General features: G+C 36.4%; 1 protein-coding gene across 1 annotated transcript; it reads left to right on the forward strand.

Moving 5' to 3' along the window:
* Positions 1 to 12,127: 12,127 nt before the first annotated feature.
* On the forward strand, positions 12,128 to 22,135 carry LOC113047909 (sodium-coupled neutral amino acid transporter 2). Its single transcript, XM_026209285.1, has 16 exons — positions 12,128 to 12,455; positions 13,680 to 13,808; positions 13,900 to 13,987; positions 14,069 to 14,184; positions 15,048 to 15,121; positions 15,203 to 15,295; positions 15,803 to 15,878; positions 16,194 to 16,276; positions 17,332 to 17,390; positions 17,532 to 17,669; positions 17,755 to 17,834; positions 17,942 to 18,042; positions 19,391 to 19,515; positions 19,600 to 19,744; positions 19,900 to 19,997; positions 20,080 to 22,135. Exons 2-16 carry the CDS (start codon positions 13,708 to 13,710, stop codon positions 20,191 to 20,193), a joined length of 1,491 nt encoding a protein of 496 aa, XP_026065070.1. The 5' UTR covers positions 12,128 to 12,455; positions 13,680 to 13,707; the 3' UTR covers positions 20,194 to 22,135.
* Positions 22,136 to 22,829: the final 694 nt, after the last annotated feature.

The raw sequence follows: 22,829 nt of genomic DNA on the forward strand, positions 1-22,829 counted from the left end.
TCTTATTAACATTTAAAGATCTGTTAATGCATTAACTAGCAAAAAAAAAAATCTTTTTTTTTTCTGGCCAAAATATTGAATTTTTTTTTTTTTTTTTTTTACCTTCATATTTCAAACTATATTTCAAAATGTATATTAGGGGCAAGAAAATACATTTCTAATTCATTAATGTTTATTTTTTATTTTATAAGTTCACCTGTGATATATAAAGACAAAGTTTTTCCTTAAATGTGAAATGTGAACATATTTTCTCGGATTGAATATATATGGAGGGCAAAATAAACTTTGAAGTGCTTTTAAAAATATATTTCTATTTTTAAAATATATTTTCAAAATTATAAAAAAAAATAGCCAAAATAAATAATATTTTTGAAAAACATTTGAGCAAGTAAAAATATATTTGACCCCTTTTTTGAACGTTTTAAAATATATTTATTTAAAATATAATTTAAAATATTTTTTGTCATGTGGGTGGTTAATAAAAATACATCTGTTAATTCAGATAAATTCATACTATTATAATAATGCATTAGTAACTGTTGAAATTAAGATTAATAAATTCTTTAGAAGTATTTTCCATTGTTAGATGAAACATTATAATTATTAACCCTTTCTTCATACACGTTCAAAAGAAGTGCTTGCGTCATTTTAAATCAAAATGTAAAAAAACAATTTCCTTTTTTTTTCATTTCTGACTTTCCATTCAATTTTCATATTTTCACACGAGATTATGGAAGTAAAATGGGTTGTGAATGTTTTTCATGTCGACTTTAAGCGTGTTAGCGTCGCTTCAGACGTCCGTTCATCCTCAGACTTGTTCCTGTCGCTTCCTTCAGGGAAAATGTGCAGGAATTGAAACATCACTGAATCTACGAACTGTAACAGTTTAGATGATTTTGGTAATGTGAAGTGAACACAGTATCCCAGTATTTTGCTGATTGTAGAGGAACAACCGATCATATCTGTATCACTGAAGCTGTTTCCATTTAATGTAACATGAGAAATAAAGAAACGTGAAACAACATCCTTCTTTGTGTTTCCACCGGTGGAGAAAGTCATGATGTGAATATGAAAATATAAAATTACACTGATGAATCTCACTTAAACGTTTGAAAATATTTTATCCTTCGAATAATTACATTTATATAATTAAAAATAAATAATATAAATATTTATCATGTAAGTAGCTTGGGATAAAAGTATTTGCTAAATTAATAAATGAGAATTAAATCACTAAATTTAGAGCGCAATTCTTAGTTTTCATCCACATTTTTTATATATATAATTAATGTCACTTATATAACTATAAATGTATTAACATATAATTTTATTTAAAATATTCAAGTATTTTTACAGTGATTTTGGGGTATTTTAAAACAGCACAAGAATAATTTAAAACATGCAGTATACACACCAACACACACACACACACACACACACACATATATATATATATATATATATATATATATATATATATATATATATATATATATATATATATATATATATATATATATATTTGTATTCACTATCAATTTATTAAAACATGTTGTTTTATTTAAAATATTTAAAGAAAACTTTCACAATGAAATTGGAGAAAAATACATTATTTAAAATATATATATATATTATAAATTCCTTTACATGCATATTACCAAAAAAAAAAAAAAAATCAAGACAAAAAAGTAAAAAAAATTATTATCTGATTTTTTTTAAATATTTTTTTGTATGTACACTACCACAACAAAAATCAAGTCACATCGGGTCAATCCTGGTTCACGTCACACAATAAACACATTCAGCGCACATCGCAAAGCAAACCTGTCAGATCTGACGCAAGAACGCAAAGCATTGAGCTGAAATGTGAAGGAGTGTCTGTTTGGTTTGTTGCTATGTGTGTTTGCATGAGCGAATGAAAGCTAAACATTAGCCAGATGCTAATAAAGTTCAGCCGTACTGATGTATAGAGAAATACACTTCATCAGAGAAAAGATGCAAAACCTGATGTCTCAGCATCAAAACTGTGTAAAGTCAGCATTACAGAGCCCATAGAAACTAGTTCTGAGATGTTGCTGACTCATAATGAACACACACACACACACACACACATATATGCATTGCATCCAATTAAATATACTCTATGTGTGTCTAAACGAGCCTCAGTAATAGATATAATCAATGTCCTTTCAACATGACATGTCAACACAGGAAAGAAAGCTGTGTGTTTAAGGCAGATTCATGTTTGGAAGTAAAGTGCTTTGTTTGTTAAGTCCTGTTCTGCACCCAGCCCTGAGAAAACATTCACTGTAAATGATCTGAACAAGGCATCCTTCAGCTGTATTGTGTTCACACAATGCTTAAATCATGCAATAATGATCAGAAATGAAACTCTGAGGCCTGTAAGGAACATAAGATGCCCTCAGGTGACGCTCGGTAAAAATCTAACCTCACCCGTCTGTTTGCATTTTTATTAGACAATGTTTTTCTCAAGTGGAATAAATGTTGAGTGTTGCTCATATCAGGGTTTGCTACGTAAAAACCTTCAGTCGCTTGCTGAGAGAAGTGTGGTGCTGTTTAGTGATCTGATGCAACATTTCGTCTTCCACAAAAAAAAAAAAAACCCATAGATGAACACTGAAGGAGGGACCTGAACCAAATCTAGAGCTCTTTTAACTTGGCGACTAGACAACCACAAGTAACACAAATGTACACTGCAGAGGTGTCACTTATGCCGGCATGCATGCATGCACAGAAACATTTCTGAAGTGTGTTACACAGACTGTTTAATGCTCCTCAAGAGGTGACATCCATGCATTCATGATGTTAAAAACTGAGGCTGAGGTCAGAGATTTAATCTGGTTTTTATACACAATTGTGTTTAGACACAGAATTCAGAGCAGCCTTAACTAGATAATTTGTGTAAAGTCACCTAAATGCCACTTCAGCCATTTACCTTTCATGCAAATTTAGCAAAAATAAATCCTAAGCATGCATAGTTTAGTCCGGCTTTTATACGGCATTGCATCTTAACACTAAATTCTGAGATGTCACAAAGCCGCTATGTAAAAGCACCATTAGAACACATGCCTTAGCCACACACAAGAATCATGGCCTTGTAAATATGGCAAAAGTAAACCCTAAGCAGGTATAACACAATCTGTTTTTATGCAGCATTGCATCTTTTCATTTGAAGACGCCGGTTGAAAGCCGTAGCTCTCACCAGAGCTCTAGAATAGTGTGGATCGGTGAGTTTTGGTGTAGTGTGATGAGTCTGCAGAGAGAAAGCGAGCTGTGCTGTGATTATGCTGAAGGTGTTTGATGAGTCATGGTAGCAGGGAGTGCCACACTAACCCTGAGAGCACATGACCACACACACATCTCAATCCAGAGAGTCTGCTGTTGGTCTAGTGTTAGAGACGTCCAGAGAGGTCATTTAAGGATTGTGTTTCCCCTCCCAGACTACATTAAATAAACTCTCGCAGTGAGGATCAGTGTGGAGATTCAAGAGCAGCCGGTATCGTGTTGTTTGGTCTGTGTGGTTCATGGTGACGATAGTAAACTTCAATGTTTGACTTGAATGCCACTTTTATTTATTTTTCATGATAGTGGTGGTACTGTGTTGATCCACCACTTGAAGTCTAATGTAAAACCTGCATCCTGAAGCAAAAGGAATTAAATCGACAAGTATGAATTGTAATGAATTGACGCTTTATACACACCTTAAATCAATGATCACGATGGCTGGTGATTTTGAGGGAAGCGTGCACGCTCATGCTCTCTCAGACACACCTTCAGGTTTCCAGATACACAACTCTGTTCTTGGTGACGCATGCTTTCAAAGCTTGAGCGATTGACTCTTTTCAGTCATTTTACACTCTCTCTGTGTCTTTGAGACACACACTATTTGTATTTGTTGGTATAGTTGCACCCCAAATTACAAATTTAGGTTCTAAAAAATGTTTTGAAATGTTTCTTTCTAAATCAATGAAACGTGCAGTTTCTCTGTCTTGTATTTTGGGTGAAAAAAGTTAGTAGAATGGTGCAAGTGACGTGTTTGTTTACTTAATATTTGAACGATTATTTGTAATATTTCAAGAACACTTTTCTTGTTGTGTTAAGAACATTATGCAAAGATTTCTAGAACATTCATAAGACACAATTAACATCAGAAGGACATTTCTAGGAATGTTTTCTCTCGACATTACGAGAATGTATATCAGATATCAATAAAGTGATAAGAACATTCCATAAACATCCATGTTTTGTCCCAACTTTGTAAAAACAGTGGGAGTTGTGTTTCCCGGTTGTTCAGTAAATGTGAACTTTGTTCTTTCAAACCTCATCAATGCTATGCAGTGATTCTACTCCTCTCTGAGATCCTTTCCTGGATTTCTAACCTCTGAGTAGACGGCCGGGTCCATAACTTGCACTTGAGCTCGAGAGTTAAATGCATCACTTATCACCTGTGCATGAAACGCATTAATCAAACATCTAACAGTCGAACGCAATCTTTCTGAAATACACACAAACTCTTCTTCTCCAGCAGTCAAATATAACCATCATCACATTCATAAGTTCCTCTGCACTGAGTCTAATATTTGTTTGTGTTTGTGGCTAACGTGGTTTATGTTTTAAAACGTGTGCTATTATTCTGTAAATGATCGAGTCTGTGGTTATGTTGGCTTTTCTCCTCGCAGAGACCAACACCTACAGTCATGATGTTCTGTTCCAGGACAGAAAATTGTCTTTAATTGAGGAAATGATTGCATATTGTAAATGGGTATGGTTGTGGACAGTGGTGCACGTAGTTTAAAGATAATATCAAAATGTAAACAGACTGTTATTATTATTGGAAAATGTGGCTAAATAAAACAAAAAAGGGACATAAAAGGAGACTAAATTTGCACTAAATTGAAAATGGTTAATGTTTGTCGAGCTCCAAAAAAAGGCCATTAAATCACAATAAAAGTACCATAACAGTAGCAACTGTCTCTATGATTGACCTTGCATTTATAAAACACGTTACACTAAGTTTGACGTCAGTGGCTCCAAAAAAACAGTTTTGAACAAGCAAAAATGCACATGAAAATTAGTGAATAAGAGTATAAATTTTCTATAAAAATTGTATATAGAAAAACGTGCTCACCCTCAGAACATCCAAGATGTAGCTGAGTTGGTTTCTTCAACAGATTTGGAGAAATAGCATCGCATCACTTGCTCATCAGTGGATGCTCTGTAGTGAATGGGTGCCGTCATTTTTTGGCTGGAATCTTATTTATGAACTACACACAGCTTTTTGCTTCACGAGACATTAACTGATGAACTGGAGTGGATTATTGTTATGATTATTGGACAAATTCTGAGTATGGGTCACCATACTTGGCTGAATGAATGTCACTTCACTTTTTTATTGTTATGATTATTGTTATGTTTAGACTGACGGCACCCATTCACTACTTTATATACTGAATGGGTGCCGTCAGTCTAAACATAACAATAATCCACTCCAGTTCATCAGTTAATGTCTCGTGAACACAGCAAAAAGCTGTGTGTAGTTCATAAATAAGATTCCAGCCAAAAAATGACGACTCTGTCTATTGGTTTATCTTAATCAGCTCTGTTTGGACTCTGACGGCACCCATTCACTGCAGGGGGTGTTTTTTGTATATTCTTTCCCTGTATGGAGAACAGAAATCTGTGTGTTTGTGTTTCATCGTGAGGTTGAGTAAACGATGTCAGAAAGCTTGTTTTAGGTGAACTGTTCCTTTAAACCTGCCGTCTCTGTTCAGATTCCCAGAATGTGTTTGAGAGATGAATCCTGATCAAGCCGTCACTTAACGTCACGCTAAGCATCTGATCAAGGCGTTCATGTCTTTGGCCTCATTTAACAGGAAGAGAGACACAGTTAATCCACAGTCCTGTGTAATAGGCTTAAGTGTGACCCAGTGTGGTGCTTTTCGTACATTTAAGCAGGTAACAGGATAGTAACACAGTGTCTGCTTCCAGACCGTGGGCGATCATTGAATTATGAAAACACAAAGAGGCAGAATGATGCTCGGAAGAACGCTGTGAACCTAACCTTGAGAAAAGCAAAGCAGGGAATGGAAATTTCCCAGATGCATGAGGAAGGCTGGGACAGTCACGAGATTCGGATGAAAATGAAACACAGCTCTTTTTTTATTATTATTTTTATCTGTGTGTGAAGCACCTGGGTCATTAGGATGTCAGATTTACTAGCCGATGACGCCCGTCTTGTTGTGACCTCCCTGATCTCTCTCGCTCACATGCAGATAAACGACATAGAAACAAAGAGTTTTTGATAAAAGCAGCTATTGGAAAATACATGGTTGCTACTCTGATAAATCCCACTGAACTGCATCCAGCCCGTCCTCAAATGTTTCTCCTGGAATAGCTCAGGAACAAAGAGCTATGTTTGATGAAGAAGTGGCATGCATCATGCAAAAGTGTTCAGGGAGACTCAATGTTGTGCAGGAGGTTTTCCCGCCTCAAGTCTTAATATTCTGCGCCCTCATGCTCATCTCTTCTTCATATGGATGTAAATAAGTTGTTTTAGTATTTAGGAAGTTTTATTTCACCGGTGCCACCTTTAGCTTGTTCGGTAATTATTTTGCAAATTTTTTCTACAGTTTTGTAATGCTATTCATCACGTACTATTCCAATAAATGTAAATGTATACATTACTTATTAATTGTATTTTATTTTATATTTTACAAAAATTGGACCCACTATAAATGAGTCTTTTGACAAGAAAATAAATATTTCCCTTTATATTTTAAGAGACTTTAGCAAAACTCTCCATTTGTTCTCCTTGTAATCTCGTTACTGTTTACCAAATTAAACTCATTTGCCATTTTTATTCACTATAGTAGGAAACGAAGCATATGGAAAGTCAGAAAAGAGTTTAGTCCCCTCAGAATGAACCTTACTCTCAGTTCAAACTCAGTTTCGATGAATGGAAGCTGCACAGCATCGGTTGGTCAATAATATGATGTAAGGACACCAGAGTGACACAGAGCTCAGGCATCTGTTGTTCTTTGTGTTTGAGGGAACCACTTCCTTCCCAAGGAAGAGCGTTGTTATTTGAGTTATTTCCCTTTGTGAATCATACCGACAGAAGCAGTTTTCAGACAGTATTTGGCGTCGAGATCAAATCATGCACGATCCCTGTTAGACACTCATAGGATATTACGATGGCACAGAGGACATCTCTGCTGTCGGCGGTTGTATGTGTCTCATGTGAGAACAGTTTATCCAGGAGACCCGCTGTAATCCGCTTCCCCCACCTCTCGCTGGAAGTCAGCGGGTTCATGTGCTTCAGATCCGGGTTGTCTTGTACAATATTAGTGGAAAGTTTTGATGGCGCTCCGAGGTTCGGCTCAGCTTCTCCTGCAGGTCCAGGAATTCAGAAATCTTTCAGATGTAAGCGGATTACAGGCCCAAAGCTTCATATCAAAAGATGCTCATATTCCTCTCAGCTCACATCGCCTCATTTCTGCTCTTCAGCTGGAAAACTCCCTCGACTCATGTCACGGTTCATTCTGCATGATCTTTATTTAACTTTAGTTTTATACAGGTTTTTTGGGGTTTTTTTGTCATATGAGTATCTCCCCCAAAATAAGGTTTTGGGAGATTTGCACGACCTGGCCATGATGATGCTGGTGATGTGCAGGAACAATGTTATTTTACTTATATATCTACATAATTACTTTTTTTCTCGTACAACTTTTTGTCATTTTTATCAGTTTTTGTTGTTTTTAAGTATATCTATTTAGGTTAAAAAAATGTTTAGCTTTTATTTCTCTCCAGTGCTTATATATGATATTTTTTAGCTCTTATTTTTATATATATTTTTACATTTTTGTCCTTTTTATTAGTTTTTGTTGTTTTTAAATATAACTATTTAGGTTTAATTTTTTTTTAGCTTTTATTTCTCTCCAGTGCTTATATATATAAAAAAATTAACTCTTATTTTTATAAATATATTTACATTTTTGTAATTTTTGCAATGTGCTTAGTTGTCCTTTTTATTAGTATTTTTGTTCTTTTTAAATATTAATACTTTTTAATGCATTTTATGCTTTTATGTTTATGCATTTGGCAGATGCTTTTATCTGAAGCCATTTATTTTGCATTCAAGATACACAGTGGTTGTATTCCCTGGCAATCGAACCCATGACCTTGGTGTTGCCGGTATGACTTTAATCCACCAGTTAACCCTTCATCAACTGGCCTGGACCAGCATGGAAATTCAAGCTGGTTTATCCAATAGGGAATTGAAATGTATACTGTCACAGATGCTGATGATGCGATTGTAAGCATTGCAGATGTTAAACTTCATCTCTGCTAACCTCTTATAACCCAATAACCTAAATATATCCCAAATCTCATCTTACTGTGCCACTCTCGCAGGTGTTCATCTAAAGCAAGCAATCAGTGTCAGTGAAATGCGTATTTGTGCGGTGTATGCATTTCACTTCCTGTCTGTGTCGAGAGTGTTTGTTTTCCAGTCTGATAACTCTGCTATAAACACACTGAAGCTTCACACTGGAAACACACAAGTGATGATAGTCCATGAGAAAGAGGACATGTGCACCACCATCTTCCTGGCATTCTCTGCATCAGATACATAGTCACAGATCAAATGTTTTATTTCATTTCATCAAGCACCGAGATGGCCTCAGCGTGGCCTGTTATGAGCAGTGGCAGGTGGGTATTATGCTGCGTAAGTGATGTGCATAGCGTGAGCCCCATGTCGAACTCTCTCGGCAGGTTCCCATGAGTGCGGACAGCAGGCGGCTGTTTGTTTAATACGAGGGGATGAAACGATTATATAAGAATGAGTCAGGAGCCGGGGGAAGATGAGCCGACCTCTGCCCCCCTCTGTGGGAGACCGGCGGGATGTCTTCTCTCTCACGGACCCCCGCGATCCACAGAGATTCTCCAGAACCTTCTTGGCTTTTTTCTTCTTCGTTACATTTTCATTTTCTGTTAATTTCAACGGAGCCGTCGGGTTCAGAAGCGGATGGAATTCCAAGCCATGCTCCAAATGGATTTAGGATTGTATGCCATTAAATATAATTGTTACAACTGGCTACTACAACTTAAAGTGCAGTGTTACTCTGAAAAATAAAAACAATGGTTATTTTTAAATGTTATGTCTAAATTAACAGATTTTTAAAGTAAAATATCACTGAACCGACCTAAATATTTTAATGGGTTAAATCAGTAGATCATTAAAGTAACAATTGCACATATATGCTATAGCTTTAAGTCTTAAAACTGAAGGTCTATTGTATCTAAGATGCAAAAACCTCTGGTTACGAAATTTACATATGATCACACACATTTCCATGTGAATGATACCTGTGTGGTGTACAGAGCTGGTCATGGTGAGATGAAGTGGTTACTATTACTCCTAAACAGCAAAAGAACTCAAAATAAGAGTTAAAATGTGAAGTGTTAAATGAGAGATTACATGCACTCTCTTAGTTTTAGGCAAGGAAGAACCATTTTCTGTTCCCTTTGAGTGAAAATATCTCAAAATAGACATTATATTTTTAAGAGTGTAGCATTTACAGGATGATTTGATGAAACTGATGATTTGAAAGGATAGTAAAAAGATTAATATGGGCTAGTTTAATTAAAGAAATCAACCTCAAACCTACCTAAACAAATGAGTAAACAGAAGAGCGTTATATTTACTGTCAGCTCAGAAAAAGCCATGGGTTTCGTTTGCCCTTTCACACACTAAACATTGAGTTTACCTGCTTTTTTCAGCAAGATTCTGTGTGATCCGAGCACTTAGGAGAAGAGGTGAACCAGTTCAGAAGCCTGCAAGGGTTTGCAGGAGGATTTCTGTGTTCTTGGGCCTCCTTTAGTCCACAGTCAGGCGGATGGTTTACAAAAGGAAGAAACTGAGCACCAATGCACCTCTCCCTGGGACAAGACGTCCCACAAAGATCTGTGTGATGGTAAACTGTAAAACCTCAAACAAGTGACACAGAACCATAGTCTGATTAAGATATCCAGACACATGATAACGCCAGTCTTACGTAAGACAAACACTCATGGGAGGCTATCACAGAGAAAAAACACTGATTTCCAGAAACAAAACATCTCAAGTTTGCAGGAGAATATCCACGATGTTCTGAAACACTACTGGAAAAATTTAATTGATATATGCAAAATAAAATGTTTCTGTTTCCTCCTAAAACTTAAAATTCATGTCATCAACACATAAAAAAAAAAGTCGGTCAGAATAACTTCATTTCAGAAATCAAGATATTTGCAATGGATTGGTAGGTGAATGCATTTATTCGTTGGTCTCCTGTAGAACATTATACAACTTTCATTTCAGAAACCAAGATCTTTCCTTTGAATAAGAACATTTCGAGAGCACACTTCCAGAAACCATTCCATCAGAAATCAAGATATTTCCAATGTCAGTTTCTCCATGGATTGCTGCTAGAGTTTCAAAGGCAGAGCTGGGATTTCTTCCGCACGTTTTTCACACAGTGTGGAGACAGAAAAATGCTTTTGTTGATCCAGTCTTACCTATGGAGTCGGGGCGATGCCTGGGGCCCCGGGGCCTGTTTCAATAGCTCCCACATTCCAGCATCCGTGCTCTTTTGTGAAGTCCAGCTCAGAGGCTGCAGTGGTCTTTAATCCGTCGACCGGAGTCCCACTTCCACCGGGGGATTTAGCCGATCGGGGGGTGACGAACAACTTCTGTGTGAAGGTGGTCAGGCGAGTGATTCGTTTAAGTTCAGCTGGGAGCGAAAGAAACAACAAACTCAACTCCGCTGCGACCCAAAGGCCGCACTCGTTCCCGACTCTGTCACTCCTGTCCTCTCAGAAGTTCCTCTTTTTTGTTTTTTTTTGTTTGTTTCATCATCATGTGATCGCTCTCATAGAGAAGTCATTGTCTTTAACATGTCTCTCAACAGACGCAGATGAGATTAAATGAAGAAGTCATCTCACAACAGACTCGTTTATAGATCTGTTTAGGAGGAACGTCTGAGACAAAGCTGATTGTTCATTCATACTTGATGACTTTGTTGCCTCAAAAAAATTCAACCTCTGTGCAAACAGCAGTTCCTCGCTTCAAATAGGGCACAGAGTGGGTTGTGGTCTATATCTGTGGTTCCTCTAAAGCCAAAATGTTTGTCGGAAACCCTAGATATTCTCCTTTACCACAAAATAATATGTGATTGTTTAGATGTTGATTGCTAGATTATTCTCAGAAGTCGATGGTTGACGACCAGCATCTCAGATCATTTGGTCTTACGGGAATTTTAAGAGTTAATTGCGATCTTTTGATGCTTAATGGCTTCATCATGAAGGACGTTTAACATACTCTTAAAAACCAAGGATCCAAAAGGGAGTTTCACAGTGATGCCATACAAGAACCACACATTTTTGGTTTTTCAAGGACCGTCGTGCATGGATGCATTTAAAGCCTTTAATTAAAAAAATGCACGAAGGGTTCTTATGGTTATTAAAATGTTCTTTTAAGAGCTGATCTCTGAAAGGTTCTTCGGGGTTCCCAATCAGATAATTTGGTCTTATGAGAATTTTAAGAGTTAATTGCAATCTTTTGACTTGTTAAGGAGCTTGAGATGATTATTGGCATCATGAAGGACGTTTAACATCCATATACACTTAAAAAACCAAGGATTCAAAAGGGAGTTTCACAATGAGCCATAAAAGAACCATGCATTTTCAGTTTTGCAAGGTCCTTCATGCATGGATGTAAATAAAGCCTTTAATATAAAAAATGCACGAAGGGTTCTTATGGTTATTAAAACGTTCTTTTAAGAGCTGATCACTGAAAGGTTCTTTGGGGTTCCCTTTGTTTGTGAGAACATCTGAAACACTGTGCCTGTAACGTGAGATCTTTAGCTCATGTGCTCTCAGTGGTGTTTAGGAGACACAGCTGTGATATTAAAGGTTGATCATCTGTGAGCAGGATGAACGCCTTCATGAGGCTGGGAATGAGAGGCACTCCTCGTCTGGGTCACTGCAGGTTTGTACACAATCGCTCGAGATGCCCCGCCCTTCGGCTGTCTGCCGGCTGATGCAATGCGACCGGAGAATATAAATCGTCATTCAAACAGCATCAGAACACGACTGTGATTCCGGACGCGCCCAGAGGACGTCTCTGTTCGTTTTCTAAATTATTATTAATATTACAAATTGTAGGGTTTGTAATTGTACGTATCGCGGTAGCTATTTATATGCATGCATAATTTGCTTGATCAATCTTTATTTGTTATTTATCACGGTTCCGTTTTGAAGGATAAATCGGTTTAGTAATTGATCACTGGAACATTCTTCACGGCTTGGAGGGTTTGGTCACATTTTTTTTCCATTCAAACCGGAGCTGAAGAAACCGATTCCTGTGATTTATTTATTTTATTTTTATTCTTGAGGTAAGATCTCATCCTGGTTACACGTTAAGTTAATTATTTGATGTTTTAGCTGTTTAGTTGTTGTTTTTTTAACCTGGACACACGTTCATCCGTTTTGTGACTCATTCGTGTTTCATCATCTTCCCGCACATCCGTCCTGAAGGATGGAGTCGTTAATCAAACACTTTTAAAAAAATAATATTATAATATTAAATATTTTGGCTGTCAAAGGTTGGATGTTTTAAAGTAACTGTCATGTTAGCTACATGATTTAATTAATGGGTTTTATTGCGGTTGTTGTATGATTTGCCCGGTGGTTGTTGATAAACGCGGGGGGGGGTGCTTCACACACATTTTTTTTTCCTCGTTCTAATTTACCAAAATTATTATTTGTTATAATCTGTTTATATATATATATATATATATATATATAAACTTTTATATTATATTTTTATATTAGTTTATTATTCTAATACAATTATTCATGTGTTTTGGGTATTTAAACGGAAATGTAATACTGGTAACGGTCTAAAATAGTCACCCGAATCCGTTTAGATAGTTAAAAAGAAAAAAAAAATGCCTTAATTGGTTATGTGTAATCATTTTGTTCCGAATATATAAATATAGTCTGATGAGACTCTCGCCTGTCTGCTGTAATTTTCCACTCAGATCTTGGGGGTTGGACACGTGACCTGACGCCAGGTCGCGCGCGGAGCTAAAAGGCGTGAACGCGCATTTCCTAAACCGCATTATGGTCAAATAAACATTATGGAAAATTGATTTGCTTTTTGAAATAATAATAACAAAATCTTTAGACAACAATGGCAATGTTTCGTTTATTAGCAAATATTAGATAAAACGCGTTTGGGCGTGTGTTTCTCGTTTGGGGAACTTCAAACATCTAATTTAAATAATTGTCCAGTGCAACATTGTTTCCTGTTATGTAAATATGTTTCATTTCAACAAACAGGAGTCACAGTGCTTTTAATAGTAAAAACCCATGAGTAAAACACCATGATATATGATAAAGAAGAGAGACAGAGAGAGAACAGTAACACATAATTAAATACAAACATAGGTAGGATTAAGCAGATAACTCTGTAGTTATGACACTAAAACGCCAAATTAAATGCCTTTGTGGGTGTGTATGTGCCCAAAAATAGCCATGTTTTCTCCTCAGTGGATGTGCAACAAAACTTAAATCCTTACATTATAAGTACAATATTCCACTGTTTTATATTACAGCGTGAACAAAGCCCCTGCAAACACCAAGATGAGTCGTTTTGACCGTGCTCCAGACATGGACTGCAGTGGATCCAACACCAACGATTACACGAGTTACCAGGACTGTCCCAACAAAGTGCCCCTCAATGGGTAAAACTGGCTAGATTTGACCTGGACGGGTCACTGTTAGTTAATAAATCTTCTCTTATGGTGATCTAACGCACTGATGATGTGGTTACAGAATGCAGTATGCGACCGACATGGACGCGGAAAGCCAGAACTTTCTCACCGATCATCAACTGGGAAAGAAGAAATTCGAAGCTGAATATGTAAGTGGTCGATCTGGTCTGACAGGTTTCATCGGAAAGACTGCCGTTTCACACAGAAATCTAATTGTTAATGTTTCTCAGAGCCCTGGTTCGGCGTCGTTCGGGATGTCGGTGTTTAATTTGGGCAATGCCATCATGGGAAGTGGAATCCTTGGTCTTGCCTATGCCATGGCAAACACCGGCATCGCCATGTTTGTGTGAGTATCGGCTATCGAGGCGCTTCATTGTACCCGTCCTGCCAAAAACAGCAGTTTTTTAATTTACATGCACATTTGCATGAGTGTAAACCACCAGCTTTTCAAGTTAGGAGAGTTTGCAGTGAGTTTCTAATCCGATATCCCTGATTTCACCCGATTAGTGTAATTAGCGTCGTGAATGAGTACAGCCCCAGATCCCGGTCATGCAAGTAAATGCAAGCCGTGCTTCATCTTAATGTTTACAAACAAAGCCATATGTGTCAATCGAGCAAGTTTCAAACGCTGGAGCAATGCTGCGTTTTAACCCAATCCAAATCTCCAGGAATCCATCGACGAATGACTTCTCGGGATTTCCAGCGCGCACACAGTACAATCCTAATGATTTCAATGAGAAGTCAGTGCATTGCTTTAAGAAAAGCTTTATTGTGTGGTTACGGAAGGGGTTAAATAGCAAAGATGTGACCGTCAGCTCGAGACGTGTGAAGTGGAAAACTACTGAAGGTCACGCAGGTTGCAACAGGATCGAGCGAGCTCCAGTTGGTGGGATGAATGAGTGTGTGTGAATGTAATCAGGTCTAATCCATGGACACCTCCCTCTATTATATGTGTGTGTGTGTGTGTGTGTGTGACGTGACTCATTACAGACAGTTGATTGTCCACGCTCAAGTCTACACTTAATTTAACACTGAAAGTCTGTTTTTCTTAATGCATATTTCTTTTTCTTCTGTGCATGGTTTGCTGAAAATACAATGTTTTCAAAGCACGGAGATAAAAGCTGCTTCATGTTGACGTTTAGTGTTTGAAGAGAGCATTGCGATGCATGAGAGAGTTTAATAATTTAGTGTTTTTGTTCGTTCCTGCAGGATCCTGCTGGTGGCCGTGGCTATTTTCTCCCTCTACTCTGTCCATTTGCTGCTCAAGACGGCCAATGAAGGAGGTTAGCTTCTCTCTGTGCTGCTGTGTTTCTGTGTTTAACCGTGAGATGTTTGAGTTTTAATGCTCTGTCTCTTGCGTTCAGGTTCGCTTGTCTACGAACAGCTGGGGTACAAAGCTTTCGGGATCCCCGGAAAACTGGCGGCGTCCTGCTCTATCACCATGCAGAACTTTGGAGGTACGACTAGCGATGCAAACCCAGCTAACAGAGAACATTCACACAATAGGTTTTTATAAATATAAGGATAAAATGTTCTCTAAGTAATGTTTACGGAATGCAGTATGAAAGTCTGTAGTCGGTGAACATTCTAAGAAACATTTTCGGAACTTCAGTCGACGAGACAATGTAACATTTTTATGTTTTAGAATATTAAACAGTAAATGATCAAATAACGTGTGTTGGGTAAAAATAGAGTTGCAGGAAACATACTTGCAACATTTAAACAGCGTTAAAATCACAAGTTTTTTTTACAAGTTAACATTCTATTTTCAGTGAAAACATAGTTAATAGAAGTGTTTTTGTAACCTTTAATTAAATAACGTTACAATCTCAACCAGAAAACTGGACATTTCAACATTTTAGAAACATTTTCCCACAATTTTTTTATAACCCAAATGTGTTGTGCACATATATCAAGTGAGATTTTGTCGCTAAAATGTTTTTCAAACCCTCTTTCCATCCCAGCTATGGCAAGCTACCTCTACATTGTGAAGTACGAGCTGCCCATCGTCATTAAGGCCTTCTTGGACTCTAACGACAAGTAAGATTTGACTGATCTCTTAGATGATGTCCGGAGCTGTTGTTGTTGTTCATCTCTGTGTAGAACAGTGTGAGCGCTTCATTGTACAGCTGTCCGATCGGGGGGGGGTCGACTGAGAGCTTTGTGTCAGTGACCTAATGCAACAAACACTGACATGAAAGATTCAGACCCCCACATCGAGCCCAAAGGCCCCTTGTACACAAATCCACATGACAGAACTGAAACAGCTTTGTGTTTGTGGAACAGGATGTTGCAGAACAGCTGCGTGTCATTTCCTCAGCATGCTGATATCGATGTGTGTGGTGTGTTTTGCAGCTCGTGGTACACTAACGGAGATTATCTGGTGCTGATCGTCACTGTGATCATCATATTGCCGCTCTCGCTGCTTAAAAACCTGGGTAAGTGTTCTCAAATGAAGAGCAAAATAATACAATTATACCCCTTTTTATTACATTTATTTTATTTATTATTTACAAAATAATATTTTGCATACAGAATTTTTTTTTACATTTATTTTATTTATTTACAAAATAATATATTGCACACAATTGTTTTTACATTTATTTTATTTATTATTTACAAAATAATATATTGCACACAGAAAATTATTTTTATTTTACATTTTATTTATTATTTACAAAATAATATTTTGCATTCAGAAAATAATTTTTATTTTACATTTATTTTATTTATTATTTACAAAATAATATTTTGCATGCAGCCTGTTTCCTTTAAAACCATAAAATACAGTTAAATGTGCTTTGTGTACTTTAAAATCATTTTTATAAAATCATTAAATAAAATTATTACAAAAACAGAAGTAAGACTATTTTAGAAATATTATTTGCATAAAATAGGCTGAAGTGACGGTTTTATGATAATAATAGATTATTATATCTATAATAAAATAATACATAAAATTATTATAAAAATTGTAAGATTTTAAATAAATAAATATTTGACAAATTAGCTTAATACCATTATAGAAAACAGTGATTTTAAATGAGGGTGAAATCTGACAGTTTTCATGTTCATCATAAAAAAAATACAAATATAATTATTATAAAATGTTTATTATTAATAAATACAAATATATATATTAAATTATGATAACAAATATAATACAATTTTAGGAAAAAATATGTAATATATAAGAGTGAAATATGGCAGTGTTTGTGAAAATAATAGTTATGAACAAAATAAATGCAATCATTACTATAATTTATATTTTTACTATTTATTATTATTATAAAAAAAATTAATTAATATATATATATATATATATATATATATATATATATATATATATATATATATATATATATATATATATATATATATATATATATATATTATACAAAAAAATTGTCAATTTTTCATTTATTATTACATGTTGGTTTCTTCAATGTGAGTGTGGTTTATGTTGATCCTCACGGTTTGTGTTTTGTTTCAGGTTATCTGGGATACACTAGCGGTTTCTCCTTGTTGTGCATGGTGTTCTTCCTGATTGTGGTGAGCACTGACATAAACGGCTCAGTTTTCTCAAATTGCTCTTGTTTAACATAGAAATAAATGTGCAAATGAAAGCAAGAGTGTCCTTCCAGCTGCTATTGTTAGTCTGATGAGACGATCCCTCCTGCTTCTGTTCTTCAGGTGATCTATAAGAAGTTCCAGATCCCCTGTCCGTTACCGGAGAACTTCATTAACGTCACAGTGAACGTCTCTCAGCCGCAGGTCAACACTACTGATGAAGAGTGCTGCAAACCCAAGTACTTCGTCTTCAACTCACAGGTACGAGGCGCGTATATCGGCATTAAAATATTTGCATTTGAGTGAAAGGAGTGTGTGGTGATCTGACTTTACTGCTTTATCTTAGACCGTGTACGCGGTTCCCATCCTGACCTTTGCGTTTGTGTGCCACCCGGCGATTCTGCCCATGTACGAGGAGCTCAAAGAGTAAGTGCAGCTTTAATGCTTCAATATAAAATACTCAATCGCTAGAAATTGTGAGTTCAAGCTCGCTATACAAACTTACTAACTCTTCTCTATCTTTCTATCTGCAGTCGCTCCAGAAGGAAGATGCAGAACGTTGCAAATGTCTCGTTCCTGGGAATGTTTGTCATGTATCTGTTAGCTGCTCTTTTTGGATACCTGACCTTCAACGGTGAGCAAACCGCAGATGCCTGACGTCTTACGACACATGTTCTAGTCTGATGCCAGGTCGGAGTATATACAGTGAGGCAGTGTTTGTTTTAAACGGAGGTGTGTCTGTAAGAGCGCACCGGATTGAACCGGCAGAAAGCCAGTGTTGACTCCCTCCACGGCTCCGGACGCTTTTTCTAAGTTTTGGGAAAGAGTCCGAGGCGTTCAGCTGTTCTACCGCAGCAGGAATAGAACATCTTGTTTGATGTTTTTTCTTTTCCCTGATAGACAGGAAACGTTATGCAACGCTGGGATTTCTCAGACTCGGCAAAGAGAGCATAAACATTTTTGTGGGATGGTTTGTTTTGTGTGCAGGACAAAGTTACAGCCAATTTGTTGACAATAAAATGTGTTTTTCACCATTAAGAGCAGAGCTACTGAAACTAAACCTTAAAAAACATGTTTGTTACTTAAAATAAAATAAACATTGGCTGAAAAAAAATTATATATTAAACCAAAATAACTACAACTGAAAGTAATTACATAAAACTATAAGAAATTACAAAAACACTCCAAAAAATCTTAAATATTTAAAATGAAAATACAAAAATATAAATAAAAACGATCATCTCAACTAACAAAAATATGTTCTAAAAACATTTTGCTATTAAGTTATGAAAGTGTTATTTCTGGATGTTCTCTGAACATTATAAAAATGTCAGTTGTTTACATTTTAAAAATGGTTTATGCAAATGTTTAGGGAACATTCCGTTTGATCATTTTTGGAAACAATTCTATGAAGGTTATATTTAAATGTTCTCTGAGCATTCTGAAACAAACTGTAACATTTAAAAAATGTTAGATGAAAAAGAAAAAAGAACATTTAATAAAAAATATATAGAGTTTGAAATAAAAATAATATTTTGCATACAGAAAAGTAAGCCTGTTAATTTTAAAACCATAAAATACAGTTAAATATGTTTATTTTCAAAACATACACAAAAACAAACTCTACACATTGTTTATGGATTTTTTTTTTTTACAATTTTTAAATGTTACAGTTGGTTTCAGAATGCTCAGAGAACATTTAAAAGTAACCTTCGTAGAATTGTTTCCAAAAATGATCAAACGGAATGTTCCCTAAACATTTGCATAAACCATTTTTAAAATGTAAACAACTGACATTTTAAATGTTCAGAGAACATCCAGAAATAACACTTTCATAACTTAATAGCAAAATGTTCTTAGAACTTTATTAAAGATCAGATCACTTTGAACAAATGTTTTATTAGCTGGGATAATATCTCAATGTACTAAAATAGCACTTAGATTCTGTAGGAAGTCTGAATGAAGCGTGTTTTATTCCGCAGAGGCCGTTGAACCCGAGCTGCTGCACACTTACTCAAAGGTCTACAGCTTCGATGTGGTTCTTCTGATCGTGCGTTTGGCCGTCCTGATCGCCGTGACTCTGACGGTGCCCGTGGTTCTCTTCCCGGTGAGTATTCCAGCACATTCACGGGTGTGGAAACAGACAGAAAGGTTGCAGGAGTGTTGACCGAATGTTTTTTGAACGTTTCAGATCCGCACCTCAGTCAACCATCTGCTCGGTGCCTCTAAAGAGTTCAACTGGCCGCGTCACGTCTGCATCACCGTCGCTCTGCTCGTCTGCGTCAACATCCTCGTCATCTTCGTTCCCACCATCAGAGACATTTTCGGATTCATCGGTATGTTGGACACAGGAAGTGATGTCATTGCGCACGTTTTTAATTTCAGTTCAGTTTTTTTGTCATTTAATAAATAAAAAAATTATATTGTTCATATACATATTTTTTTCTTCAAGTAACAAAACAGTTGTTGATGTGCTTTCCGTCTCCTGCAGGTGCGTCCGCTGCTGCTATGCTGATCTTCATCCTTCCCTCGGCTTTCTACATCAAACTGGTGAAGAAGGAGTCCATGAAGTCTACGCAGAAGATCGGGGTAAGACATGATCTGACCAAACAAATGTGTTCTTGACCTGCGATGGACTCCGTGTGTCTCATCACGCTCTCCTTCTTCTCAGGCGACTCTGTTCCTCATCATGGGCTTCATGGTGATGATCGGCAGCATGGCTTTGATCATCGCAGACTGGATCCACAACGCCGGATCTTCAGAGGAGCACGCCGACGGCCACTAGTGGGCGTGTCCTAACCCTGATTGACAGGCAGATGGGCGGAGCCGAGCCGCTCACCCTGCAACTGAGAACTAGAAGAAGCTGCTCTATTTTCAGCGCAGAGCAAAGACAAACATCCCATTCTGAGAGAATGTCCTGAACTTTGTACAGTATGCTGTTAGGCCACACAGATGGTACTCGTATTGTTGTGCTTCTTTTTTTGTTGATTTGCTTTTCTTTTTCGTGTTGTTCTTCCGGTACAGCTGAGTTCTTCAGTGGTACGCTGCACAACCAAAACTGATTTCACGATCAACACCGAGTCAAACGCGTGGATGCGTGTTCGATCCGTTTGTACCTTTGCCAAAAATATCGGTGTTTGTATGTAGAAAAGCACTTACTTTTTTTCAGCAAATGTTAAAGAACTGTAATTTCGCACATTTGGGCTGTGCTTTAAACGCATTCGTTACAATGTCATTTATACTGTACTACTTGAGTCAGCTTTACCTATCGTGTAGATCTACTAATGAACAAATGTTGATTTGTAGTGCTTGATTTCAGACGTGTGGAACGGCTGAATGGATTTACTGTAACTTATTTAAACCCGGACGACAGCGACGGGTGCTTTACAGTCAACATGAGACGCAGCTTGTAAATGTTCAAAGATCCTTCCAGTAACGCTAATTAAAGATGCTCTCAAAACATTAGCATAAAAAAATCTTCATAAATGCCTTAGTCAGACATTTATCTAGCATTTTTTTATGTTAAAATGCAAAGTTCTTTCTATGTTTTAAACAAACATTCTTCTAGTAACGTTAACGGAATGTTCGTTCAAAGTTACTGTAACTGTAAATTTTGTTCAAATGTTGCTACTTTTTTAGAACTTTCAGAGAGCCTCCAAAAGTAACATTCTTTTTCCATTAACATTCTCATAACCAACAAAAACCTTTATAAAACGTTCAGCATTGGCATTTTTATAATCAAACCACTCTTTTTATACACATTCTTGGTCTAATTATGAGCATTTGATCATTGCACGTTATCTGAGATGGCTGATGTCACATCAAAACGATGTTTACCAATAATCAAATAACTCGTGTTTCATTGTTTTAGATGATTTTAGGTTACTCATTCTTTCTAAAACATCAATACAAATGCAATAATAGCGAAAAATGAGTTCACTCATATTACAGAAAAATACAAGTTGCTGGTAGTCGTTCAATGTTGACTTTAAAGCTTGACTGTATGATTGTCATTAGTTTTGCTTTGTAAACCGCCGAATCGAATGGCTGAGAGGAAAAGAGACCATTAGTGTTAAACTTGATTTACCATTTCAGTGTTTGCCATCGGCAGCTTGAAGTTACTCCGTGATCGAGAGACGAGAGACGATTGACTGATGAGGGAGTGTGTGTCGTCCACTAATCAGCCGTTGTTAGTGTGGAGAATGTCTCTCTCACACACACACACACACACACCTCACTGTGCTTCCAACAGCTAAACCTCATGTGTCATCCAACATGTTACTCTCCAGCCGTTATTTATGGAAAAACATCAGTGTAATTTAATATATTTTACTATATTTATATATATATATTGTAAATATTGTGTATATTCAGTACCGCAAATGAAGTGTATATATGCTGTCGTCTATTCCCTGAAATATTGAAATGATAAACTGACTCTAGATGTCCCTCTGTGTGTGTCGGGGCCCCTGATCGGCCCCTCTTCATCTGGCTGTGAATGTCAAACTGAGCACAAGGTTTTTATCGGCCCTGACACACACACACACACACACACACCTTTCACCTTACTACTAAAACGCTGTACTCAAACTCGAGAGGGGTGAAGCGTTCCTCATGTACAAGAGGCCATTCCTGCGAATGATACGCTCTTGTTTCAATGAAACACTATGTACATCCTGTAATTAATTATGACAAAGAAAAGTCTAATAAAGGTTCACAATAACCCATATGTGTGTCTTTGAGATATCTAATAGAAACTCTTGTTTCATATTGTTCAGGAATGAATGTATTTATATATATATATATATATATATATATATATATATATTAAGCAGCTCAACATTGATAATAAATTAACATATTCTGATTTCTGAAGATCATGTGACACTGAAGAATGGAGGAATGATGCTGAAAATATACATCACAGAAATAAATGACAGTTTAAAGTATTTTAAAATAGAAAAGCATTATTTTATCAGTAATAATACAATATTACTGATATATATACACACACACAGAGAGATTTTAATGTTTTATAAATATTATTACATAAAATTTGTATTAATAATTTTCAATGACATTAAAAACAGCGTACAATGCAGTATTTTCTATTTTTCAATTGCTCATGTAGTATTTATGATGAGTTGAAAGAACTTGCTTTTTTGTTCGTGTTTAATGTCGCCCTCTGCTGGATACTTTCTGCAATGCATGTTTCTGTTACGTTATATTGATAACGCTGATCTAGATTTAGATATTAATATATGTTTATATAGCGATTTTTAATAAGTGTGATCACTCGATCGTTGTAAACAGAAACACTTAATAACATTTAGGATAACAACAGTAATGACACAAAAACGCTCTATAGTCATTAGAAAAATTATTCAGCAGAAAAGAAACTACGCCAAAGGAGGCGGAGCG

Source organism: Carassius auratus, chromosome 29 (genome assembly GCF_003368295.1).
Source record: "Carassius auratus strain Wakin chromosome 29, ASM336829v1, whole genome shotgun sequence".
Lineage (NCBI taxonomy): Eukaryota > Metazoa > Chordata > Actinopteri > Cypriniformes > Cyprinidae > Carassius > Carassius auratus.